General features: G+C 39.5%; 2 protein-coding genes across 4 annotated transcripts; both read right to left on the bottom strand.

Annotated features, from left to right (window-relative positions):
• Window positions 1–174: 174 nt before the first annotated feature.
• On the bottom strand, window positions 175–11,082 carry RNF141 (ring finger protein 141). Of its 3 annotated transcripts, none has more exons than XM_075427549.1 (6): window positions 10,968–11,082; window positions 9,218–9,407; window positions 7,758–7,866; window positions 6,599–6,780; window positions 3,143–3,250; window positions 175–1,477 (listed from the first exon to the last, which is right to left on the bottom strand). In XM_075427549.1, exons 2-6 carry the CDS (start codon window positions 9,358–9,360, stop codon window positions 1,327–1,329), a joined length of 693 nt encoding a protein of 230 aa, XP_075283664.1. In that variant the 5' UTR covers window positions 9,361–9,407; window positions 10,968–11,082; the 3' UTR covers window positions 175–1,326. The 3 variants fall into 3 exon arrangements, with proteins under 3 accessions (XP_075283664.1, XP_075283662.1, XP_075283663.1); XM_075427547.1 differs by having other exon boundaries at window positions 9,218–9,404; window positions 10,968–11,053; XM_075427548.1 differs by lacking the exon at window positions 10,968–11,082 and adding an exon at window positions 10,535–10,912.
• Window positions 11,083–13,562: 2,480 nt separating this feature from the next.
• On the bottom strand, window positions 13,563–24,992 carry LYVE1 (lymphatic vessel endothelial hyaluronan receptor 1). Its single transcript, XM_009931200.2, has 6 exons — window positions 24,794–24,992; window positions 20,978–21,137; window positions 20,733–20,872; window positions 17,478–17,777; window positions 16,608–16,686; window positions 13,563–14,748 (listed from the first exon to the last, which is right to left on the bottom strand). Exons 1-6 carry the CDS (start codon window positions 24,873–24,875, stop codon window positions 14,562–14,564), a joined length of 948 nt encoding a protein of 315 aa, XP_009929502.2. The 5' UTR covers window positions 24,876–24,992; the 3' UTR covers window positions 13,563–14,561.
• Window positions 24,993–27,645: the final 2,653 nt, after the last annotated feature.

Below are 27,645 nucleotides of genomic sequence, written 5' to 3'. Positions count from 1 at the left end.
ATGCTGATATTCCCTCAAATGCTACACTTCAGTATTTCTCACTCAATAGCCTCAAGTTAAAAGAGTAGTATTTGTTAACATATTTTTAAAAAAATCATTAATTCTCCACAATAGCAGTTGATGTATTTATTATTATTATTAAAACAGTATTTACACAAAAGAGGCTTAGGAGGGTTTCCTGAATACTAATAATTTATTTCAGACTGTCTAAACTCAGCTCTTTAAAGATTTTACTCTGCCAGATACTGTTGCACTCCAGTTGTGATATCCCTTTTCCCAAGTTATCACATGCACATCTCAGGCAAGCAACATTATTATTACAGTAGAAGTTTCTCTCTGCTACATAAAAACATATTGCACCTGTAGATATAAAGCACAGCACCCTCACATTATTAACTTATAACTGTTAGTATACCTTATAACTCTGATTTCATCACTTCAAAAACCCAAGAGAAGCAAATAAAAATCACAGCATTGGACTAAACTACACCTTAACTGCTAATTCAAATAAAGTCATTCTCTTCAGATATGCCTAATGTTCAAAAATAATTTTGGCTGTTCTTGATCAAAAAACTATAAATAAACTGATTTACTTTGTTTAGGATTGTGTATGAAACTGTTTAATGCCCAAGCTAGTTACGCTAAATAATAATGTTTAAAAAAATATTCTGAGATAATCTTGTTAGCAGAATAAAGGGAAGTGCACAGGTACATTTACAGAGCTGCCTACACTCTCCAAAACAGATTTAAAATAATTAATACTAAAACTCAGTTCAGGCTGAAATCAGTATCTGTAAACACTAAAAGCAGCAACAACTGGCTACTGAAGAACAGCCAGTGGGACATCTTCAAGTTTCAGCAGTAAAATTTCAAATTAATAACCACTAGTGCTAACTCATCATCTTTATTCACATTTGTCATGAAACTAAAAGGGACTGCTTTTAAGGATAAAAACTGTGAGGTCAAGCCATCTGATGCGGTTCATCTTCCGTAGCAGTACACTGTGATGTTCAAACAGCAGTTAGCAGTTGTAGTTGTGCTGTTACAGTTTGCTTCACCTAGTAGTCAAACTGTTAATTCATATCAGAAGTTGTTAAAATAAACTTTGTTAAGGATCAAAGAGTTTACTGGAAGTACAGATTAATAATTAAGACTGCACACACATCCACTGGCTCATATACCCTGTGTTTTAAAAGATCAGCATAGATTCACAGCAGCCAAGAAGAGAAGACAGACTATGGAAGAACGGCAATGAGACTTAAGAACAGACATTTGTGAAAACAAAAGCTGCAAGTGCTTCTGCTACTATCAACTTGTGAGCCAGTGTCAGGGTCTGTGAGGCTGCCCCGCCTCATCTACCATGTTCATTATGTAAGTAGCAACATCATCTTCTGTTGGTGCATCTGAGACCACCCAAGAATCACTTGCCCCAGTCACCTGCCGACGGCAGACAGGACAGCTTCTGTGATGATCACTCCTGTTAGGAAGCCAGAGAAATGAGTATTTTTCATTGGTGGTCTCTTCCTGGGCAGAAAAAGACAAAAGAGCCCCCAAACAAAAAAACCCAAACAACTCAGCGAGAACTTCAAGAGCCAGGTTAACTGGATTAGACCACCTATATATTTTTCTTGTTTGATTAAAAACTTTTTCTTCATGAGGAAGATCGGCCAACAATTCTGAATGTAGCTCCATTCTTTGATTAATAAATTTGGAGCCATGTTCCTCATAACTAAGTTTGCTCAGGTTAAACAGAACGCATCTTAGCTACCTGTCCAGAAACTTTAAATGGAAAGCCACAGTCTAAATTAATTCTTCTTCTCTTTCGCTATTTGGTTGAGGTACTTCAGAAACCAGTCCCCATAAGCTTCCTATATAAAAAGGAACTGTTTTCCTGGGTCATTCAGCCCACTGAAGTTTAGAACTGGTCCCTCAGGGTCCCATCACCCTCCACTGACTAACTCAGGGCTCCCAAACAATTATTATTCTGAGCTGGGAGCCTCCGTTAGATTGTCTAGGTTAAGAAGAGATGAAAATTAAAAACTGAATACCAAAAAACGAATGGTATAACTGGAACTTGGTTAAGAGTTCAGCTGATTCATTAGCCAAAGTAGCAAATGATCTACTCTCTACCACAGTCGCTAAAATAAGCCCTGTACTGCTGATAGATGTTATTTTCCCAGAAAAGAGATGACTAGTTATACTCTGAGATCCAGCAATTTTTACTGGTTTTTTCCTTGCGGGACCATGGTGTTATAAGAGGTAACTTCCTTGACAAGCCTTTGAGAAGGCCACAAAACAAATTCTTATGCACAAATTATGTGACCTAAATGTAAAATCCTTTAACTGAAAATATCTCTATCACCTAATGCTAGACTGCCAGAACTCCTGCCTAATCCTTGTAGGTCTTCTGCATGATCAGAGAAGAGCTACGTTCCTCCACAAAGCAGTTTTTCTCTCCCAGTTTTCCAACAACTGGTGTATCAGACAGAGGCAGAAGCTGAAAAGCTGTTCAGTTTACTATGAAGCTGAACATATATTGTAAGATACATGTTATACATAAATTTGAAGGTGTTGCTGTTGAGAAGAAATCTTTTCCTGGAAAAGTCTATTTAAATTAGTAAATTGTATGCTATTTATTTCAAGTGAAAGCATAATATATGGAAAAAAATTCCTCTAATAGTTATTTCCCAAATAAGTGATAAGACAGTTCAATTGCCTTCATATTTGCGTAGTCTTACAAACTATTGATTTTTTCCTCAAAAAGCTGTTTATGAGACTTTGTGAAGCATAACATGCCAGTACCAGCACACACTGTCTTCTCTAGTTTTTGAGCAAGAATACAGTAATTTAATTTTACAAGAATAAAGAGGTAAGAAATGGAAAAACAAATGCTGAAAAGCACTTTCACATCTTTTTCCAAAGTTAAATTCTTCATAAGATGTTTACAAATTCTGAAATCCTTCTTTCATTCTGCTGCGATCTGATTTTACTCAAGCTTATTATGCATTGTATGTACATTAGCTTGCAAATATCTTCAGACATTAAATTATATATGAACTAAGCAATCTGTCAGACCAAACTGAAACACGTCAGATAACCAGTACATACTATAAAATAATGAATATCCTTTAATATGTATTACCATTTATCAATGCATTTCTGGCAGAAACTGTGAGCACACGGCAAGATTAAATCAGCACGTCCATCCATGCAGATGCAACATTCCTCTTCATCTGTCAGCTGTTTAACCCTGCAGAAGAGAAGACAGTATTTTCTCCCAGATAACTAGTAAGTTTTATATTTATGCTCTAGGAACTGCACTAGGTACTACACTTCTCATAATCATTAGTGATGGACAGAAAGGGACACCTGTGATTATCTGCAAGGAACATGTAATTTTGTGAATGGACTGGTTACATTATACCAGCCTATGTCAGCAGACATAGCCTCAAGCCACCAACAAACTGCAGTAAATGAACTAAACTGTTAGAATCTGCATCTGTTTTTTCTGTCATGTAGTGCTTTTGGTGTTGCAAGGGGTTATGCAAATCCTTTTTCAAATCAACAAGGAAGTCTGACAAATTGTAACTGTTACACATAACAGGACTGGTCAAGAGACCAAAACCACTGTTTACATCAAAGGCAGGAAAAGAATCTCCCTTTCACAAAGTGTCAGGCTGAACTACTTCATGATGAACTTTGTCAAATTTCTGTGTACTGGCTTATATCCTAGATAAAAAGAATGCATGCTGAGAGGATCACTACTAGAATGCATGTTCACTAATTTCATATGCCATCAAAATGCCAAGAGCAAAACTGCTCATTAGGTTGAAAAGACTGGTTTTAGCTTGCAATACACTTCTCACTCCTCATGATTGTACCTTCAAATTAGGACTCTGTCTCAAATTGACTGTTACCACAGCTTTTCCAGTAAAGCTTCTAGCTGTTCTTGTTGGGAGTTAAAAAAAAAAAAAAATCCTTTAAAAATTAGATCACTCCCCAGGACAGACATTTTCATTTTATTTGTCCCCTTTTTTCCCCCAAAAATAGATACCTGTATCTTAAGTTCCTAACAGTACTATCTCAAATATTTGCATTATCAAGAATTCTGAAGTGTGAAAAGCTGCAGAGAATCCTCAGCTTTCACCAGCCTAAACAGACATGTAAAAGTTCCCAAATTTTATAGACACGGCTCACATCCAAGACAGCCAAGTAGGTGTTCTGAAATTTTAGGTTTTCCAAAAATCCTGATTTTGGAGTCACTTCTGTGACTTGGGGCACAGAGATAGCATTCTAGAACAAATGGCATTTCAGGAGAGACAGCCCACCTTACTGACTATTGACCAGACCACTTTTGCTAGGTACTTGGGAACTTTTCAAATACAGACTAATTATCTAACTGTACAGATTAGCCAGCTAATGGACAGCAATTAAGACACTTTTAGTTTATTCTTCAGTAGGTCTTTGGGGTTTCCCTTTCAATTTGCTTTTTGAGAAATTACTTTTGAATCCTAGGAGATTTTTTTGTAGAATTAGACGGTGATTCACATACAGTGAGGACAACAGTTTCCAAAAACCCTCTTGATTAGCTTACTATGTTCCTTGGACGTGCTCCCTTCATTTCCTTTCCCCATGCAACTCTAAGTACTAACCATTGATAACACTTCAATTTTTGAGATTTGCTGGTGTATATACAAGCAATTATACTTCAAACAGATGCCCTATTTATAAAGTTTCTGGAATCTAAGATTCAGCCATAGAACTAAGTTTCTGAAGAAATGGTAAAATACAAGAGTGCCAAACTAAGGAAATGCTCATCTCTTCATTATCAGAAAGCATAAAACACGTCTGGATATTCTGGAATGCTCCGAACAGTAAGTCGATGTTCTACAGAAATGAGGTGTTATTCCAGTGGAAGAAGTTAAGATAAGAAGAAGAATGAAACAGATAATATTTACTTGTTTTGGATAGTGGTGGCTGACTTTTGCAGAGCTGAAAAATGTCTAAAGGTGAGAAAAATTTAGACAAATGGAGAATATAACGGAAAATACACTTAAACACAATATACTTGAAGGTGCTTCACCTTATATTTTTCTTAATGACTTGAAAAACTTGGATAAGATACAAGTTCACTAAATTTCAGCATATTACCAGTATATTAGAAAAGTATACTCTTTTTTGTTGTTATTTGTCACTAATGCCACCTCAAGTGATGAAGTTTATAAACATGAAGTATGCTCATCTCCCTTATCTCAAAGTCTGAAAACTGAAAAAGAAACTCACCTAGGAAACCTTGTATCTACTCACTGACTTAAGCAATATATGAAGTTGTCTTGCATAAGCATCTGGGGTTTTTTTTAATTTGGTTTGTTTGTCTGAAGTAAAAGGCCATTTCCAGATATACATGTGTTCTAGTATAACCCTGTATCTTTAAGGAAGAGCAGGAAAATATGCTTTCCCAAACACGTCCACAATTTGCTACCTAATTCTAGCATTTTAATCATAGAATCATAGAACGGTTTAGGTTGGAAGGGACTACACAGATCATCTAGTTCCAACCCCCCTGCCATGGGCTGGGACACCTTCCACTAGACCAGGTTGCTCAAAACCCCTTCCAACCTAGCCTTGAACACTTCCAGGAACAGCCAATAATTTCAGATTATTTGTTCCCAAACAAGAGAAACAGGAAATTAAATGAAAAGAACACATTCTGCAATCCACTGCCTTAGAAAAAACAGTGGGCTCTATTTGAAGACAGACAACACAGCTGACCCCTTTGTCCTTCTAACAGCTGGAGTGTGACATTCTAAAGGCAGTTAACTAGCTCAGCAGCTTGTTTTAATACCTGGATACCAGCTCTTCACTTGTTGGTATAGAGAACTAGACCATTTACTACCTTGTCTTCTAAAACCTGTCTCTATCTCACCAGAAACAGAGTTAGAACTCTGAACTAATTCAGAAAGTTAAAAGTGAGGAATTACTGCTAGCAACATTTCCACATAGGGAAAGGGTGACAAGCTTCTTGCTGTTACATTCAGTTTGAACTGAAGTTATTGCAGGTGTTGACCTCAGTCTTTTGCTTTTCCTCTAGTTAACAAAGCAGGATGTCAACACATGTGAGACAATTCACATTTTTCCAGTCTTACAAGTTAGATTATTACTATAATTGATGAGTTTCTGGTGGCAACAGATGGGAACTTTCACATGCCAAAATGCAAAAGCGGAAGAGAAATTTTAAGTGGAACAATAACAAAATCTGTTTAAACAAACACTGTCAAACCCCCTAGATCAGCTGCAGCTGATTCCATTTCCTCCTATTTCCTTATTCAGGAGATTCAACATACACCATGTTTATATTAGAACTCATCATTAAAATGATTGTTCTGCAGCTAAGTATGGTAGTACCAACAGAATTTCATCCAAGTACACTACAGTTCTCTTGGTACAAGAGAACATATGCTATTCATATTTGTGATGATACAAGTCTGCATCTGCCAAGAGCATGCAGTTTTGATCAGTTTGTAGTTCAGGTTTTACACACAACTTCCAAAATATTTATGTTGTAACTGTGGTCTGAAGCTAGAGTATATCAAAATACCTTCCCATCCACAAGCTGGCCTGACAAGATGACACAGACATCAAACTCTCAGCAACTTCTTTGGAAGTACCACTCTGTGCAAGAACTCCTGCTGCTTGACCACTGATGTCTTTATAAAGCTGAATGAACTGATACAAGTTCAAGATTCTGGAAGCTTCCACGATGCCACTTGTTTTATTTACCTGAAGATATAAGAATAGTTTACAATTACATATCAGATTTTTACTTGACATTGTTCAAAATTCTTTGAATGCACTGCAATTCTCATGGCAGTAGCCACCTCCCCAAGTGTCCATCACTGTATTAGCAAATTGCAGTCTGGTTCAATAAGAGTCAAGACCTGCAAACACAGCTGTTTCATCATGATGAATACCACAGTTAGGACTACAGTTTTAGGGCAAGACAATTACCATCACTACTCAAATGGATTAAGTTGTGAGTAAGGACCTATGTCTAAAAAACTGGGCTAAACTTAGACAAAGAACAGAATAACCAGTTGTTTCATATTTGAACTTAAAATAGCCTTAATGAAAACTTAAGAGCAAATGGAAAATTAAAAGCTGCTAGTTCCAAATAAAGTTTGAGAGTTGGCTTGGTTGAAACTGCATGTTAAGATTGCTCAGTGAATTCAGGACCACTTAAGGATGTTACTTGATAGGATACAGAGGGGAAAAATATCTCTTCATTAGAAAGGGCAAACTTAGTTTGAAGACCGTGACAAAACTTACTAAGTTAAACATTTAACTTTTAGAATGGTTTTCTAAGGAATCAGAATATACACAGTGACATTAGCTCAACTAATAATGCTTGGAATTGCTGACTAACTTCTACTACTATCCCAGTTTGCTTGTACTATTTGACTACCATGACTTGACCTCATAAATCATCTGAATTCGTAACTAACGGGCTGTAAGCACTCCACTGGAAGATATCATTCCTTTAAATTTAGTTATGAAAATGTTTTTGTTAACCTGCTTTTTTGCAGAAACAAAGAATTTTGACTTCATTTATCTCAAATAGTATCCCTGAATACATCATCCGTATCAAAATATATACTCAAAATATATGTAGCAGTTGTTTGATTTTACCAGTAAAAGTGGTAGTCCTCAAATATCTGTACATCAAAACCCCACCAAACTAAAATTTTCAACAGTCTTACTTTAGTACATATTATCCGAACGACCACCTTCCAGAAAGCAGAAGAATCAGAACCAGGCTGCACTTCAAATAACAGATGTTTGTCTTGTCCGGAAGCCAGTTTTGCAGTACTGAAATAAAGTAACATAAGGTTTAAGTCATGTGCTAGATGTGCAAAGATCAGCAACCTCAGCCACTGTGGTATTATTTATTGTTCACCTATGTGCTCTTTGTCTTTAAAAGATTTTATCAATACTGCCCAAAGACATGAAATTAAAAAGTAATGACCTTCTTAGCATGTCACTAAATACAATACACAGTCCATTTCACTTTAAATTGCACAGTAAATTTCAGAAAGTTATTTGCAAGTTGATCCAGCATCGGCAAGCAAGTGTCCTTTATAGACATTTTAATTTATATCTACTTTCACTGTTTCTTACAGTAATCATACAATCTTATGGTCCAATCTAAAAAGGTTACTTCCATACCATGTATGTAAAAAAAGGCATGCAAGCACCTACACATGCAAATGAGGTGTATTTTTGTTGGTATATATTAATGAAGCAGTCAGGTGAAAGCTCCAGGTGACCCTGAGATTTTGGGGGTTCTGGTTTGTTGTTTTTTTTTAATGGAACACAGACACAAAGCTCTATTCCATAAGGACAACCTAAGTTACATTCAGGCTGAAGGAAACACTGTAAAGAAATCAAAATATCATTGTTATTCAAGGTTTTTTAGAGTTAATTATACTGAGATATACTTAGATTCTCAGGCAACACATAATGTTCTTCAAAATCTATTTGTGTGCCTACCCAGAAGAGGCCATTCGTAAAAGTATGACACTGTACAAGACAATGTCTAAACTGAATACAAATTCATATTTTAGTTAAACATCAAACACTACCAAAAGCCACACTATACAAAGCCCCATTGCAGCATGTACATTTCCACTTCGTATCATTTTATACCATAAATATTGAGTAAAAATAACGACCCTGCTTTTTTGTTAATTTCTTTTTGCCATCACTGTATCAGTCAATGCAAGTGGAAGAGATGGTCACAAACAGTTCTCTCAGGTACCTTCTTCCTAGTGTAGCTGTATGACCTTCACAGGGCTCATTGCAACTTCCTACCCAAAGTGACGGGCAGAGAGGAAGCAGCATTGCATCTTTAGGTGTCTAGCAGATGGGGGAAGAGTAAGGGAGACAAGTAACACTAACAAAAAGATACTGCTAAATGCCTACCTCTTGTGAGCTTCTAAAAGAGAAGCAAGACTTGCTGGAAGAGGAGTATTGGAGAAAAGTGAATTTAAAGAGAAGATATGGGTTTGAAGTGTAATTACAACCATTACAGAAAGTTTAAGAACTGAAGGAAACATTTCAAAACCAGATGACCAGATATGGCTTTGCCAGCACAAGAGAATATAATGCATACAAGGTTTCTGTAAAATCTAAAAAAAGAAGGAAACAAAGTAAGGCTTACACATCATTAAGTTCAGCTACTCTTCCCAGAAACTCTTCATATGTCAGGAAACCACTTTCTTGAACCAAAGAGGCATGCTTTGCTACTTTTTCTGGCAACTTGTTAATTACAGTTTGTGTGTGGTTTGAAAGTTGTTGACCCATGGTGAAGTTCCGTAGAAAGAAGTTCTCATTCACTTCTAGAGTCTCTGCTAAAAATATTTTAGAGAGTTACATGTGTGTTTTACGAATGACTACTCCCTCTTTTTCTTTTAGTGTGAGAGTTTAGCTGCCCACTAACCAGTCTAATTATTCTACAGTAACACAACTTGAACAGTCAAATCAGAAACAAAACAGAACACTTATAAGAGACTGGAATGTGGCATTAACAACTTAAGAAAAATGTATTATTTTGCTTACAGCAATTCTTATATTAAATAGAGATAACTTTTCACACAGGTTTTTCAGCAACTCCAGTCCACACATATAAATAGATCCAATGGAATGGAAAAGAAAATCTTAAGATGACAATAGTGATTTATGACAATCTTTGTTCTTCCTAAATATTTGTGCACATGAAAGTCAGAATGTCGACAAATAAGCATATCAATGTATGTCTATACACAGACATTACATTAGGAATTAGCTTTCTTACATCAGACTGACATTAGCAGATCAAAAGAACTCTCACAGCATTCTTACACTGGTAAGCCAAGGAATCCACATCAGTATGAACGAATTCAGAAATCTCCCTACCTGCACAAAACACTCAACTTTAAGCTGTATTACAGAACTGGCTTGCTCAAACTTCTCCAACTTGTTTCATCTTTCCTTTACACTCATATCTTTTTCCCCAGAAGTCTGCATAAGGATCTATTCTATGCCTTCTGAGTCTTTATCCATTTCCAAGGGAACAAACTTCCAATTTAATGTTTGAACTTTGACCAATTTCTATTCTCAGCCAGATGTGTTCCCACTGACATCACTTTTCTCCTTACAAATTACCCTCAAATCATCTCCTCTTCCGCTATCTAGGCCTTGCATTTGGCAAGCACACACCCAGAAGATGTGCTTGAAGCACAACGCTGCAGCAGCATAACCTTTCACCCTGCACATACAGCCCATGCCACATCTTGCAGCCTTCCTGCGCTCCCTCTAGTTGAAATACGGCCTTCCTAAGGAAGCAAAGCGCTGCCTGTGAGCCCACTGAACTAATAACGTAAGATCGTATCACACAAAAATTTGGACAAAACAACCACAGCAAAGATGCTTGCAGAAGTGTTTCCTTGCAGATCAAGATCATTAACACACAAAACTGTACACAGACGATCAGGCGTACCACGAGACTCCTCCCGTTCCAGCCCCTCCGAAACGAGCCGCCGAGGAGCAGCGCGCTGCCGTCACTCCCCAGCGGTCTGGGCACGGCGGCTGCCTCCACCTGACCGGTTAACCGTATCCAACGGCCGGGCTCGTGACAGGCCGCGCGCACCAGCCGGGCTGCCTCACGCCCCCCACCGTCCGGCGCGGCGGGGCGCGGCCCGCTCCCCCCGCCATTTCCCCGTGGCCGCCGTGCCCGCGGGCAACCGACACTCGACCCTTCCCGCCCCGACGGACGCGGTAGCGAGGCCCGGCTCAGGGCGTGGGGGGTGGGGCGCCCACACCCAACAGCTTCCCCCAGCCCGGGCCGTGCGCTCCTCTCAGGGCGCCGTGACTGCGGGCCGCGCGCCCGCCCCCGAGGGGCCGCGGACGGAGGTCCCCGCCAGCAGCCTCACCGCAGGGCCGGCCCCGGCATCCTGCTCGCCGCCGCCCGACCGGGACCGAAGAGCAGCCGCGCCCCAGCGCGTCCCGGCTGCCGGCGAGCGGCGCAGGCGCAGGAACGGCGGCGACTCCCAGCGCGGCTCGGTGACGCCGGCGCGCGACGGAGGCCGAGCCAGCCCCGCGGAGCCCCCGGCAGCCACGGCGGGCCGGGGGAGAGGGCGGGGCCGCCGCCAGCTTTCCTCGTCGCCCGGCCGGCTGTGCGGCCTGGCACCGTACCCCGCTGCGGACGGGGGAGGCGGCGGTCGTGTTGCAGTTTGGGGGTGGGGGGGCCGTACCGGAACGGTGCTTTGGTTCCGCGGGAGAAATGGTGCAGAAGGAGTTGTTTCCTTTTAAGAAAAGTGCTGTAGGAGCTTGAGTGACCAAAATGGGGTAGCTTTTCGGCAGACGGGCCTTGCTGCGCCCTCAGTGGACGCCTGCCCAGTGCCGCGCAGCTCGGGCTTCCCAGCGTCGGAAGGGACGCCAGACTACCCGTGCTATTCTCTCTTTCCTATTAGCACTGATAAATAGCAATTTAAATGATACTTAATGGAGTCTGAGTGCTGCTCTGGTGGGACCATCATAGGCCAGTGACTGCCGGAGCAGAAACCCCCACCAGGGCTGTGCAGAGGGCAGGGGAGCGCTCTGTGAGGTGAGGGGCAGCACGTGCTGACCTTTCTGCAGACAAACCCCAACAGCCAGCCGTGGTAACAAGACGTTGAGGAACAGAAAACCTAGAACATCTAGGTCATCCTCACCCTGGTACTTCAAGGTTTGATTCTAGAGGTTTGTGGTTTTTTAATTTAAAGAGGAGAAAAGGAGTAGTACTTCCTCTTCCTGATGGCTTCTGTTCGCACATAGATGCACGTACTTCCCACGATAAAGGCACCCCTGTATTCCAGTCAGGGAGTGGGCTGGACGGGGAACCTTGCGGTGTTTCCTGCAGGCCAACCACCCCTTTTGCCTAAGGTCAGCAAACATCTGTAGCCTCAGTGTGGGAATCTGAGTAGTGTTACTGTCGGATGACTAATGCAAACTGTGATCTCCTGCTAGGTCAAATGAATTATTTGTGCAAGATGCTTGAGCATAATGCAATTTCTGAGACACCGAAGAACTTCATAACTGTTGAGAATGCCTTGTAAAAAAAACTAGGACACTTGAGAAAAGTCAGAAACATAATGAATTCCTCTTAAGATTCTGCTACTACTAGTTAAGAGTTTGTTTTTTTAACACATTAAATAAATGTTTCCTGTTTGCTTTGTAGTGATACATCCCTTGCAATTCTATTAAACAATGAGCAAGAACCTTTTGTACGTTCTAATTTGAATGTGACTGAATAGTACTCATTATATACAGACAATATCAAATACAGTACTTGTTGATTAGTATTTACAGCTAGCTTTTATTACATATGGAACAGTGTAAAAAGTTCCTTTCAGCCTTTCTAACGTTGGCGTAAATTGTGTAATGGAAAGGAGAGGCAGATCAAACTGTGCATGGGCCAGGTGTCAGTGTGAAGCTGTCTGAGTTTTTAAGGTACATGATAAACCAAGACATTTATAGGCTAAGACAATATCTTATTATAGCAGCTAGTATAGATTTTTTTTAGAAAGTAAACACTTCAGGGGAAGAAGAGCCCTTATTTAGATCTAAAACAGAAGCAACAAACTTCCAGCCGGAGCGGAGTAAGAGAACAATTTTCTGAATTTCTTTAGGTGTGAATGAGACGATCTGAGAGAAATGGAAGTTGATACCTGTGGAACAGACGTAGTATTAGTAGGAGAGTAAGAGAAGTGACAGATAATTATCTCTTGGTGGTAGGGAAAAGAATGGAGAAAGAATAGAAACAGGTAATTTCTAATCTCTAAATCATGGAAAAGAGAGGCAGAAGGCAAATTGTAATAAAAACAAAAGTCCAAAATTACCTGGAATCCACTAGCATTGCCTGTGTCCTTAAGCCTGTTTGCTATTCTGACACCGTCATGACAAGTGTTGGCTGTGGCCTTTCCCGACGGCCATATTTCTGCTGTCTAGTCCCACTGCTCACACGGCATAGAGTGCTTTCATTCAGGTTGTCTGGGGAGATGCATGACATTACTGCCGTGTTTTGCAAGAACAGGAATTACTTAACTGAGTGGGAAGGCTATATCTAGCGCTTTTGTCTGTTGCACATTTTTCTGCTGAAATTGTGTTGATGGACATCTGAAATTGGTGGGGTTTAGAGCTGTACTGAATCACAGTCGTTCTGCAGTAGTATAGCTTTAATGGCAGTGGTGGACTGCGTATCAACACAGTCCAGACTCTTGGAGCCATGAATTATTTCTGAGCTATTAAAAAAATTTAAAAAAAACCACAGAGAAAACAAACAACAACACAGGGAATCTCTAAGTATGTTATTAGCAATATACTATAACTCACTATCTAGTGGAACATATAACCACTGGGCAATTTTTAAATTTCTGAATTAAAAAGATGAACATTCATAACACAGGATCCTACACTGTAGAAAACACAATATAAGCAGGTGAGTTCTATTGTTATTTTATTTAAGATGATGTTTTTCAAGCTGCTTGATCTAAAAAGACAGTTCCTTTGCCATAATAACCTGCTTCACATATAAAAATAAGTTATCCAAACCATTTATTCAAGAAAATATTTGATAAATTGCTAGTGTTGTTCTAACAACTAAATACTTCTGTGATGTTGTTATATGAGCTCTTGCTACCATGAGACAGTTTTCATGAGAATAAATTGTCCAGACAAACATATCTACCATACTTAATTTTTTTATGAAGTACTGTAAATGTCCCATACCACTTGAGATCTTTATTATGAAAGCCACACTTAAATATACACAACAGATCTTAAATATAACTGTTGAGATACTATTCAAGGGGTTTTTCCCCCCATCAAATATCTGGTGCAGAAGAATGATACAGGTTTCAATAAATAAAACTGAAAATTATGATGTGATGATGAACTCCAAGAAAATTATTAATTTCTGTATATATATAAACATCAGCATCTTTGTACCCTTCCTTGGGTATTTGAATGACAGTGGGTTGATCCTTTGATTTTTTACTCGCTTGTAAACAGACTTATTTCTTCTGCTTGTGTAAACAGACTTTTTAAAAACAGTATGCAACTACTTAATGGAAATAAGCTAGTCTACATGAGGAAGAGCTACAGTATCAGCATTTTATTTTAGACCTTAAGTTAGCAGACATCCTCCAGCCAGATTAAAAAAACCCTTTTCATTACATATTGATCTGAATTCTGTGCAAATAGTTAACATGCTTCATGTCATTAATAGCATATTCCTAATTACTTCTCTATTAAAGAAGAAAAATAAGCTGTAATATGGATTTATTTATTTCAAGTAAATAAGATAGCATGTTCTTCTGCAAGACCATTTATAGCTAAAGATGTAATTATTAAAAAAACAAGCTTTCATATGTTAAGATAAAGAAAATATGCATTTGTGAGTATTTACAATCACCCATGTTTAAAAGCATTGCTAAGTTCTGTGTACTTCTTTTTATATTTCTGTCAAGAAGTGTACATTCTTCCCCTTACACTTCTGCTTCTAGACATTTTACTGTGGCCTCAGGCTTGGTTTTAGACTCTTCTACCTTTTTTCCATTATTCTTTGTTTCCTTCTCATGTGTTTTGTCATTTGACTTAACCTCTTCGAGAGCAGTAGTTTCAACCATTTCTTTTTGCTGATTCTTGTTTGAAAATGGGAAGGTTTTCTTGTACCTTTAAATAGAAAAAAGATAGTAAAGCAGAAACGCTGACATAGTTTGGTAGTATCATTCAAGAAATAAAGTGAGAAATATCTAGAATTAACTTTGCCATACTCAAGCAAAAGTCTCACAGAGAATAGTGGCATGCTAGGATCATTGTGCTTTTTCAAGCAGTATTTTTGTATTTTTTTAAAAAACAGACAATGTGTATTCAGGATTTGTGGTACACGATGGTAAAGCTATCTGGGCTTATTTGACACTGTCTCCCATAACATCCTCCTAGGGAAGCTGAGGAAGTGTGGGCTGGATGAGTGGTCGGTGAGCTGGATTGAGAATTGGCTGAATGGCAGAACTCAGAGGGTTGTCATCAGCGGCGCTGAGTCTAGTTGGAGGCTGGTAACTAGTGGTGCCCCCCAGGGGTCAGTACTGGGCCCAGTCTTGTTCAACTTCTTCATCAAGGACCTGGATGAAGAGTTAGAATGTACCCTCAGCAAGTTTGCTGATGGTACAAAACTCGGAGGAGTGGTAGATACACCAGAAGGCTGTGCTGCCATTCAGCGTGACCTGGACAGGCTGGAAAGTTGGGCTGAGAGGAACCTGATGAGGTTCAAAAAGGGCAAGGGCAGGGTCCTGCACCTGGGGAGGAACAATCCCATGCACCAATACAGGCTTGGGGTGGACATGCTGCAGGGCAGCTCTGTGGAGACGGACCTGGGTGTCTTGGTGGACGTCATGTTGACCATGAGCCAGCAGTGTGCCCTTGTTGCCAAGAAGGCCAGTGGGATCCTGGGATGTATTAGGAGGAGTGTGGCCAGCAGGTTGAGGGAGGTTCTCCTTCCCCTCTACACTGCCCTAGTGAGGCCCCATCTGGAGTACTGCGTCCAGTTCTGTGCTCCCCAGTTCAAGAAAGATGAGGAGCTACTGGAGAGAGTCCAGCGGAGGGCTACGAGGATGATGAGGGGACTGCAGCATCTCTCCTACAAAGAAAGACTGAGGGAGCTGGGCTTGTTTAGCCTGAAGAAGAGAAGGCTGAGAGGGGACCTTATAAATGCTTATAAATATCTGAAGGGTGGGTGTCAGGAGGATGGGGCCAAACTCTTTTCAGTGGTGCCCAGCGACAGGACAAGGGGCAATGGGCACAAACTGAAGCATAGGAAGTTCTGTCTGAACATGAGGAAGAACTTCCCTCTGAGGGTGACGGAGCACTGGAACAGGCTGCCCAGGGAGGTGGTGGAGTCTCCTTCTCTGGAGATATTCAAGACCCGCCTGGACAAGGTCCTGTGCAGCCTGCTGTAGGAGACCCTGCTTCGGCAGGGGGGTTGGACTAGATGACCCACAGAGGTCCCTTCCAATCCCGAACATTCTGTGGTTCTGTGATTCTGTGATTCTGTGAAATGCACACAACTTTTTGATACGATTTAATGATGCACTGTGTGGAAGATCTTTACACGTGACAAATGAGCTCAACAATTTCTTTTTTTCTGAGCACAATCATAGTCCAAGAATAAAAACTTTTACCTTGAGTCTGACATAAAAAGAAACAAGAATAAAAGTGCATAAACAGGCTTATATACAAACAGATGGGCACTTCACTGTTGCTATTTTGGCACACTTGGAAGTGTTTCACGCTAGGCATGACTGACTAATCAAATATAGGCAATATTTGTCTTCGGTTCCTTTTCTAATGCAGGGAATGGCAAGAGCAACAACAAACTTTATCTGCATAACAACAGGGTTTAATATTTTGTTCTTTGTGCTACACTGTTATGTCTTTATCATTACTTCTCTGCTCTTTAGCAATGTATTTAACATACTTACTGGTTGTACTCTAGGAGTTAAATCAGTGCAGGAGAAAAAAAAAGAAAAACTTACTTTTTGATATAGCAGACTGTTAGAACAACTGAAATAATGAAGAAGGTGACTGCCAGTACAAGAAGTGCAGTGGGGATACCTAGAGATAAAAGTGAGGTAAGCATAGAGTTTTTGTATGTACTTAATTCTGACTTTCTAAAGGCCCATGAGCATAAATGCATATTCTTCTAAAAACAGCCTAGTATAAGAGGTATGTACACATCAACTCAAGAATAGAGGTATTAAGAATTGCAAAAGGTTAGTTACTCCTGGTCATTTTTTCAAGAGAGGCTAAACCAGGTATTTAGGCAATCATGGCAGATGTTTGTCTAATCTGCTCATTGGAGGGTTTTTACAACCTGCCTAGAGAACACATTTTCGTGAGTAACGATCCTACAGTTAGAATGCTTTTCCTCATATTTAGTCTACTTCTCAGTTGCTGTATTTTAGGATTACTTACTCACACCTCATATCTTGAGAGCACCTCCATGTTTGGAGAACAACAATTCTCCTTAAAACCTTCTTGGATTCTTTGCTTTTTAAGCGCCTGCTGAGCTTTCCATTACTCTGAGCACATGGTGCTTGCTAAGACTTTCTCAGAAATGTATTTTCCCCAAATTACGTTAACCAGAATGAACTTCCACCATTTCATATTAAAATATTATGAAAAAGTATAAAATAAGATCTTAGTTCTACTTAAAAATTATTTTCAAATCCTCTGCCTTATAAACTTTGCTTTTGCAAAACCATAACACTCCTATTCTGCCTCCATGTTCAGCTGTATCAAAATGGATACTGGAGTAGCAAGCAAAAATAGCAGTAAATAGATGTTACTACTAACATTACGTAACTAGCTCTTCTGATTAAATAGCTACCATATATGGCCTTTACCTCCAAAGACAATGGCATTATTCTTAAAGGCAGCATGGGAATTGTAGTTAGGAGAGTCAACTGGTGAATATTCCTCTGGCATTTTTGTAGTAGTCCCCTCTGTTGGTAATATAGTTTCAGTTATACATATTACACGAAATTTTATATTTTTCAGGGATTGTTCTGACTCAGTCACGTTGGGCACTGCTGTGATGTTCTCAGTCAAATCAGAGCCAGGATATGCAGTTAAGTCCGTTGGTGCACTTGATGAAGGTAATATGGTTGTAGTTGGATCTGGTTTACATGAATTAATCTGAACATCTGCAGCAGGGAAAGGAAATACGTAAGAGTTGTGTTGCATGTTAGTTTTGTACTGACTGTACACACGTTTATTGAAATTGATCCTCAGTCATTGCCTTCTAGAAATCATTTGTTTATTCACAAATGCCTTACCCAAATCAGCCATGCCTATTTCAAATATGTGGCTAGAACCCAGATTACACACTTTTAATCATTACATAGTTAAACACTTTTTTGAGCAAGTGTGGTGCTCATTTTATAACTAGGTATTCCACTCCATGCCCATCATACTCAGTTTAAAGCTGGGGCATCACGAGGGTCTCACTCCCTTCATCCATAGCCGGCTTCTGAAGAGGACCCCGCTCGTTGTTCTGCCTGGGATCCTGATCCGGATTCCTATTCGTGCATCCATGAGTCCAGTTCCTGCCTGCTGGAGGCCAGTCCTGGACTTCGTGGTGATGCCCGGCAGCTGCTGGCCGGACGCCAGCGCCCCGGCACCCAGCTCCGGGAAAGTCAGTATCAGTTTTGTATATTTTGCATTATTTCTCTTATTATTAATGTTATTAGTATTATTAGTAAAACCTTTAATATTCAATTTGTAAGACTCCCTTCTCCTCCTTTTTCCCTTCCTCCGGTGGGAGGGTGGGGGTTAATAGAGAGCATCTGCCACTCCGTTTATTGCTGCCCTGCTCTAAATGGTGACACATACCAATGACAAGATTGCTCCTAAAAAGTACTTAGAATAATAATGCATAAGAAAAAAAAATAACATGACCTCCTGCATAGCAGGAGACTTAACTGCAGATCCAATATTCAAAAATATTATATTATGTATATGTTAAAATCATATGCATGCACTGTTGATACTTGGAAAACTACTTTGATTTCCTGGAAACAGTAGTGGCCCATAAAACTTTCAAGTAAACCAGGCACCAGTGTCAGATAAAAAAGTGACACAATTCTAATGGGGGCTAGAAAAAAACAAACTTCAGGCACACTCAGAAATTCAGCCATTTAAATGATGTGAATGTTGCCTATATAAGAATGCGGGTACAAGTGGACTTTTATATGTAAATGGAAAAGCTGAGTTCTGAATCAGGCTTGTCTGAAAATTCTTTTCTAGTGAAGTTCTATATTCTGTAAAGTGATAAAAATTTCACTGAAGTAACAAGCAGATTACAACATAAATAACAGGGAAACAACATATGTATTCTTCTCCAGATGAATCCCCATGGGAAGTCTGATGACGCAGTTACATTCACAGAATAAAAAGCTAAATGGCAGGGACGTTTTACTTTTTCCACTACAGTTTTCAAGTGATTTTGGCATTTCTTTGGCACAAAGACAATTGACAGAACGAGCTTCTGCCAAATATTTTGGGTAATAAATGCCTAGAACAGGCAACAGACTGGCAATTAAGAAAAAGAACTGCAGAATCATCCCAATGTCAAATATATGTTACTTTAAGTTATTTTCTAACCATTCAACAAGTTTAACTTCCTTCACATACAGTAACAGAACAATTTTTTTTTTTAATTAAAGCTAAACAAAGCAAGTATTTTGGAATTACTTGCAACCTCCTTAGCATTACCCAATCTAGCCAACATTTCTGATGCAGAATAACACATATTTAATGCACTGAAACACCATGTTACATAGAAACAGAAGAAATAACAGCACCAATAGGAGTAGCTTCTTTTAGAGCATGTTGCCTGAATCCTAATACACCTACGCATTCATCAATAAAAGCTATGGACAGTAGAGAAAAACTACGTTAGCTTGACTGTGTAATTTTTAACTTCACAGGCTAGGTGATGTCAATTTTTAATGCTGCTTTCTCTCTGCAGCGCTTTCTTACCAGCAGTCAGACACTTTGTAAGCAGACTACTCACATCACCTATGCTCCTTCACTAAAATGACCCAGGATCATGAACAAAGTCCCAAAGGCATGGTCTTCATCCCAACAGTCCCTTCGTAAGCTCCAATGTTCACAGTCACCAGATGTGGTCTTAGGGCTTTATATCTTTGCATGGGCATATCTTGCATATCCATCTTTCTCCTGCTCTTTCCAACCCTTGTTCACATATCTTTTGTGAAAACTTTCAGGATTTTGTACATAATCTCTTGCTCTTATTATCTAAAACTCATTGGCAAGGTCTAGGGACTAATTAGAAATAATTTATTGATCCTGTATATGGTCTAATTATTGTCTGGTTGTTACATAATAACCATAGGTATGGGACAGTAGCAGGAAGACAATGCCTCTAGTTAAATACTTATTTTTAGTTAATACCACAGAAGGCATTACGAAACAATACTGATCTATTGTGCTGAGAAGATCTAACTTATATCAAGGCCCAGGTTCCACTGTTGTATCTTCAATCTGGGAACAGACAGTTAAGAACGAGGGGAAGGACAAGTCTGTTCACACATAGGATGATGCACATTAAAAGAAGCTGTTTGATTTTACTTGTAATAGATTGGAAATCTAGTTAATTTTATGGTCTCTCAGCTGTTCTAGCTTATATTTTAATTTAGTTTAATGGATATATTTACTTTTATAAAAAAAAATTCAACTTTTCCAAAAGTACCCACTCTTGGTCCTTTTGCAAGAAAGCACACACAACACACAGATACCCCGGTTAAAGTTTCGATTCACTGTCTTTCAAATTAACATGCCTAAATAACCAAAATATCAAGAGCATTGTGTCGACATTACAGATTGGTAAAAGCAACTCTTCTTCAAGCACTTTCATGGCAGCACCAAATTATTATTTCAGATTAACTGAATTGACCTTTTGTATTTCTTTGAAGCTTTCTTCCCCTACAGAGGTAAATATAGCTTGACAACATTGAAGATTGGGGGGGGAAAGGCCCAACAAATTAGAAGAACACTTGTTATGATTTTTCCATGCAGATACTAAAAAAATAACAAAAACCAAACCAAAACACATAAAATGCAGTTGTCATGCTTACCTGAGGAATTGAAGCAGTAAACGTTAAATGTTTTAAAGGGTTCAGCATGCCATTGCACTAGTCCAACATTGCCCTTACCACATTTCTTGTTGGATGTTATCCGAGGAACAACAAGCAATCCATCTTTCACCCATCCATAGCTACAATAAAAAGCATCAGCCTTTTAATATTAGATTTATCACCAGCCTCAGATGTGTGTAAAGGCATTCTCTAAAGGTAGCGAGACTCTAATTGATGTCATATACCTGCATGTTTCAAAGCCATGTTTCAAAGCCTTTGCAACTTGGTCTTTACTTGCCAATTGTAGATTCAGTTGATTACATGCATTACTTGCTTCTGACAAATTCACTTTCTCCTCAAGATAAATTCCTACACCTGTGATCCTGCAAGATGAAAGAATGGAACCTGTAATTTAGACATAAATATTGAAGGTTAGTATTTGAATGTGAACATTTATTCCTTATGAAGAATTTAAGATCATGTTCAAATGAATTGAACATTGTTAAAAGTTTCTAGCTTGAGGATAGTAGAAAACTAATTTCTATCAAAAAAGGCATACAAGGCAGGATGAAGTGATGCCTGCAGATCCACTACATGACTTCTTAGCAACAGAGGTTAAATTGAATTTTATGAATGAAAAGATAGAACGAGCAGCCAAGCCACTCCTTTGATGAGAAGAGGATAAAAAGATGACTGAGCTTGTGTGGAGTGCTGAAGGAGAAGCAGGGTTTTCACTCCTGCTCCCACTGGATGTGGTGGGTTTGGAAATGGCTTCTGGCAAAAGATACATCTCTGCTGTCCTTACATTTAGTTTAATTGGACTTAAATGTTCTGTAGAGCAATTACTGAATCAGGTGAATTTACCTCAGCAGCGATGGAGGCTGTGGCCTCCCATTAACACTTCCTGGTATGGTGTAGACCCAGTCACAAGGCAGGTGAGCCACTGAACACTTGAGTAGTCCCCATAGCCAAATCATGGCTGCATCCGGCCCTGACCTGAACATAAGACAAGCCCAAACATATTGCATGAGGATGCAGAGAAGCCCTGTTGCTCAGTGAAGGTGTGTGTAGGTATCATGGACCTCAAATCTATCCAAGTAGTCCCAGTGTGAAGATGATTCACACTGTCGAATTTCTTCCGTTCAGCCAGGCTGCCTTCATAAATGTCCTTTTGTATGTCTTCATTTTGGCCAAAGTACTTCCGTGTCAGAGAGCTCAAACACTGGAACAGGCTTCCTAGAGAGGTAGTCCATGTGCCAAGCCTGTCAGTGTTTAAGAGGCGTTTGGACAATGCCCTTAATAACGTGCTTTAAGTTGGTAAATCCTGAATTGGTGAGGCAGTTGGACTAGATGATCATTATAGGTCCCTTCCAACTGAAATAGTCTATTCTATTCTCTTCTAGGTGTTCCAATGTTAAGTTTTCTTGATTCCCTTTTGCTAACAGGCAACTCTCCCGGTCCTTTTTGAGAATGGTTTCTCAGCTGCTGAGGCATGTCCCACAATTCCTCCTTCTTCGTTTTCAAGACCCCACTCCTCCTCTAGGATTTATGCTTAATTCCTTTCTCCCTTTACTACTTTTTATGCTCAGACTTCACTCTTATTGCTTACTTTTAGACAATTATTTTTCTATCTTTAGATTTGAGCTAACACAACTTTTAAAAAATGTAATGTTGAGAATGAAAGTTTCTCAATGACCAACTTTACAAATTTCAAATAAAGCTGAGCAGCTGACTGAACAGAATTTCGTGAAACCTTAGAAAGTTACCTAGATACTTGTAAACTGTTACAGTCCTTAGTCATCCAGTTACAGGACGAATATTTTTACGTAAGAATTGTCTGATAGATACATAGCATAATACAAAAATTCAGTACCAGAAAATTAAGTCTTATGTGATAAGAAAAGTGACTGTAGGACACAGACCAAAGTTGTACCTTAGAATTTGCTAAGCCTTTTAAAACAAAATGGTGAAGTAAAAGAAATTCTTTGGCAAAGTTATCAGCTTCAATATAAATTCCAGATGGTTTTACAGTGTGAGGAAGAAATCCAGAAAGAGAACAGTAGCCTCTTCAAGTCTTTTCCTCACTTCTTAAGTCAGCTCTGAACTCCATTCTAAAGATGACTGAGTTTGTACGGGAGACAGACTAATCCTTTAGAAGTAAGTTATCCTTTTTCGTCCACAAGCTGCACATAGCAGCACGTCTTTTAAGCTTTGCTGTATTTAGTTAACCTACTAATAATGGGACATTCTCGTCAGTATTTGGGTCTTGCGTGAAAAATCTGTTTTACTGAGGAAGGTGGGAAGACATAGACAGAAGAATCTCACAAGACAAAATTGTCATAGGACAGGAAGAAAACTATTCACTTTCTGTAAGCTGTAGGTATTGGCTTTATTGTGCATTAGTTCTCTCCTTGCTTTTTTAGGGAAGCGGTTGTTTCTGTCTCTTTGCCTTGTGCCAAGCCTTCACTCTTGATTTATTAGAGTTTCCTTTGGCTGCTGATGTCAGGGAGCAGCAAGAATGAGGCTGTTCCACAAGGAAAGAGGAGCCAGGAGCCGTGGGTGACCATAGCACAGGCAGGACAGTGCCCTCACTGACCAGGGCACAGTCCCACAGCATCTGAACAGGACCACAGTGGTAAGTCTCACTGACAGCCCCAGAGAGAGCAAGACAATGAGTCAGATGCAGGGTTCATCCAGAAAGTCCACTTGGGTACAGCCAAAGATGGTGCTACATATAACACATGCCTGAAGTCCATCCTGGAGACAAGGCTACCTACAATCTAAGTCCAGAGTCCATCCGTGAAGCCCAGTCAGTGCGTACAGGAGGGGACGGGGCATGGTACAACACAGCTCGAAGACACAGCTGGAGATCAGCCCTGAGCTTAACTGGAGCTCTTGGACCAAGGAGCAGAGGGTGCAAGAGTAGGTACCCAAAGGGAGGCTTGGAGGGGAACTAAGGGGCATCCTAACATCAGGAAGGAAAAGTCCTACGACTCAAACTCTCCATTTCCCCAGTGAAAATTATTCAGTAGTTGGGATGGCTAGAGGAGACTATTGTTGTTAGGTACTCCAATCCTGTGGAATTTCAACAAGACTTGAGTTGAGCATCTAATTCACTCAGTTCAGGTTTCCTTCAGAAGCCTTTCAGTAGATAAGAAAATCAATTGTCTGCAACAATGGTGTATGTTCTTTTACATAGGTAGAACAAAAATTTACTCCTTGCAATTTACAGTGAAACATCTGTAAACATCTGATGTACACTGAGTATCTGCAGATATCCTAGTAGCTACTGCAGTTGGAATAGATTGCATCGAGTTGAGTATGAAATTTGAAGAAGAAGACATTAAAATTTCACTAACATATAGAAGAAAGGGGTATTATATGACCCTGATTGAAAAAAATGGGTTCATATAATAGAGTTTGAGGGAGGAGGGTTATCTAAGAAATGTGTGATGATGTTGGCAATTCCCTATGTTATTTTTTTCAAACAGGTGGTTTATACAAAATAGGAACTTTTGCACTGTATTAACTGGAGACAGGCATGGCTGCCCTGGAGATGAACTGTGAGATCCCTGTCACATATTTCTTTCAATATTGCAAATCAAGACAGTGTCAGGATATTGCCAAATCAGAGCAAAACACTTTTCATTAAAGACAGCATTTTATCACAGACACGCAGAACTCGTTTCATGCATATTTTTCTCTCTGAGGATTGTACAAAACTGTTTGCTGTGGTATTTTAAATAATACAAAATAAAATTACATTTCAATAGATCTGAACTTAATCCTAAATGCAATACCAAATCTTTAAAACAAGCAGTTCTGTAGCATGTAGACAATGATGCTACAGCATTTAGACAGTAATTAAATTAGACTAACAATGAAAATTCCTCTGTATGTTAGTTTTCATTGCACTGTATTGTAAAAACCCTGTGGTTTCCCATGCCAGAAACACATTTACACACAGTCCCTTCCCCCCATTTTTATTTGCAAATCTAGCTAAGTTTTTCAAGTACTTTACTGTTCAACTAAGAGACTTTAAAAAGTGGAACTTTACATACCTGTTATAAAGTAATTTTGAGCCATGAATGTCATAACCCAGACGAAAAACACTGCTGAGGTAACTCCAAAATAAGTTGCCATTGTTACAGACTAGGAAAATTAAGAAAATCAAAGTGATTTGTCTCCTGTGCTAAGAAAAGTTAAGGTATTGTATACTGTCAGACCACCTTTGAGATGACTTCTTGAAAGCAACTTCAGCTGTCACTGCACTGCTTCATAGAAACAATGTCAGAGCAAATGCGTTGACCGTCCCACTCAAAGGTGAGGTCACTGACTGGAAATCACTGATCACCCTTACTCTTTCTTTCATGTAGGGCTTGCTGGAAAATTTAACTAATGCTGACTCAGAAAACACAGCTGAGGAAGGGAGATAAGACTGTTAGACTGCTAAGTCAGTAAACACTTTGAAAGAAGTTTTTCTTTTGCTGTTTTTTCCTGTTTTACTGATTAACAGCTCATTACTCATGTTGTCTATTCATCTTGTAAATAAAATGAATTCTCTATTGTATCACAGCATGCCAGATAGGATTTTTCTTTTGGAATTGAAGGGCATCCCTTCCCCACTATCCTATTTGTCTTGATGTAGTACCTTTACCTTCCTTTGCTTCAGAGTTCCAATGCAAAAATAGGTACCATAACAGAGATAACATGATACCTAGTTTTGAATGGATTTGGAGATACACTACCATCAAAGGGATTCCTTGTGAGACTGTAGGGACAGAGGTGGGAGCCAGTCCCTTCGCTGTTGCCTTTTGCAAAGTTCCAACAAACTGTGATTTCAATAGACAGATTCAAAACACAGGTGATCCTCATGGCTATAACTTAGAAAACCTTCATGAAGTCTTAGCAAAGAAACAATTTTTTTTTTTGAGATTCCAACAAACAGAGCAGGAATAGAGTTCAAGAGATCAGCTAGTTCCCTTTAGTGTCAGTAGGATCAGCTGTATTTATGTTATTCCTGACAGATGTTTCCTAACCTGTTCTTAAAGACTTCCAGTGACAAATTTCTAACATTTCCTTAAATGCTCTATTCCAGTGCTTCACTGTCCTTTACTGTTAAAGGGTATTCCCTAGTCTAAACTGACATACCCATACAGTGATGTAAACCTATCATCTGGTGTAAACCTCTCAATTCTTTTCCTGTTGGAAGTGGACATGGAAAATAGTTTATTCCCTTGTGTTTTGCAACAATCTTACGTATTTAAAGAGTTATTCCTCTGCTCCTGCTTTTCTTTCACCTAGGAAGCCCCAGTTTGCTAACTCTTTCTCTCTACCTGGGGCCTTACCAATGACAAGTACTGATTAAGAAGTTACTTTAGCAGCTTATACAGTTCAGAATGGTATAAGCCTTTTTTTGCAACAGGATGATTTTGTTACAGCATGTTCAGTTTGTGATTCAGTACACTTTTAGATATCATACATCTCCAGGGTGTTTTCAAGGTCCTGTAAACACAAATGTAACAGTAGCTACCTCTTTAAACTGCTGTTTGCATTGTAGAAAGTTCCTGATTAATATATTAAAATAGTATTAACTTTGGCCTGGACACAGGCCCAATCTCTTACAGCAGCAGGTAACACGGTTGTGGGTATGCTGTAACATAGGCAGGCATCTACAGGGCTGAGTGGAGAATGCTGTGAATGCTGTGGTTTAATGAAATGATGTCTCCATTAACAACACAGAAATGAAAATTGGGTTGTGTTTGGGCTGTGGTTTGGAACTAAATGTTGGTAAAGCTCCTTGAGATCTTCAAATTTCTTGCTTCAATTACTATTTACTCCTTTATTCTGTTGTACTTAACTGCCTCTACAAAGTGATGGCAATCTGAAATACTGTAATCAGACTTACTCTCACTGAAGCAAGTTCTAAGTGGATTCACTTGAATTTACAATGTAGAAGCAGAAAATAATAGTTATTCTGTAGACTGTGGCTGTAAAACACCAAGAACATTAAACAAAGTCTTACCATCTCCATGCTTATGTTGAACTGCTAAGTTTTCCTACCATGAAAATTAGTCAAAAGCTGGGTTTCTGACATTTTAAAATTGTATGCTAATTGTCCTTCCAAGTTGTAACACTTTGTGGGTATTATCCCATTGTGGTGAAGTTCCTTTAGTCAAACTCTGTCTATGCTATTGATGTTTAGTAGGAATTTTAGCTGGAAAAATGAAATAAAGACCTTTGTGACACCAAACAAAAAAATAAGCTCCTTCACATGATTTTGTAAGAGCAAACTACAGATTAAGAGATGGAAAAAATAATTTTAGAATGATGAAGTGAGACTGAAATACCCTTTTTTTTTTTTGTCAGTTTCTTCCTTTTTGTATTTCACCTGTTCCAGAGCAGCATAGAAAATTACTTAACTGGACTGTCACAGAATCACAGAATGGTAGAGGTTGGAAGGGACCTCTGTGGGTCATCTAGTCCAACCCTCGCACCGAAGCAGGGTCACCTACAGTAGGTTGTAGAGGACCTTGTCCAGGCGGGCCTTGAATATCTCCAGAGAAGGAGACTCCACCACCTCCCTGGGCAGCCTGTTCCAGTGCTCCGTCACCCTCAGAGGGAAGAAGTTCTTCCTCGTGTTCAGATGGAACTTCCTGTGCTTCAGTTTGTGCCCATTGCTCCTTGTCCTGTCGCTGGGCACCACTGAAAAGAGCTTGGCCCCATCCTCCTGACACCCACCCTTCAGATATTTATCAGCATTTATAAGGTCCCCTCGCAGCCTTCTCTTCTTCAGGCTGAACAAGCCCAGCTCCCTCAGCCTCTCCTCGTAGGAGAGATGGTCCAGTCCCCTCACCATCCTTGTAGCCCTCCGCTGGACTCTCTCCAGTAGCTCTTCATCTTTCTTGAACTG

Source organism: Opisthocomus hoazin, chromosome 7, assembly GCF_030867145.1.
Source record: "Opisthocomus hoazin isolate bOpiHoa1 chromosome 7, bOpiHoa1.hap1, whole genome shotgun sequence".
Lineage (NCBI taxonomy): Eukaryota > Metazoa > Chordata > Aves > Opisthocomiformes > Opisthocomidae > Opisthocomus > Opisthocomus hoazin.
Note: the sequence above shows the minus strand (reverse complement) of the source record. Positions and strands in the feature narration are given on the sequence as shown.

Excerpts from the sequence above, each read along its gene's own strand:
- RNF141 (XM_075427549.1), bottom strand. The coding sequence starts at position 9,360 with ATGGGTCAACAACTTTCAAACCACACACAAACTGTAATTAACAAGTTG. Across the intron at positions 6,781-7,757 it reads TTCGGATAATATGTACTAAA|GTAAATAAAACAAGTGGCAT; the intron begins GTAAGACTGTTG and ends TTATATCTTCAG. Across the intron at positions 1,478-3,142 it reads CAGAAATGCATTGATAAATG|GAGTGATCATCACAGAAGCT; the intron begins GTAATACATATT and ends GCTTCCTAACAG.
- LYVE1 (XM_009931200.2), bottom strand. The coding sequence starts at position 24,875 with ATGGCAACTTATTTTGGAGTTACCTCAGCAGTGTTTTTCGTCTGGGTT. Across the intron at positions 20,873-20,977 it reads CATGGCTTTGAAACATGCAG|CTATGGATGGGTGAAAGATG; the intron begins GTATATGACATC and ends TTTTTATTGTAG. Across the intron at positions 16,687-17,477 it reads TAATGCCATTGTCTTTGGAG|GTATCCCCACTGCACTTCTT; the intron begins GTAAAGGCCATA and ends TTTTATCTCTAG.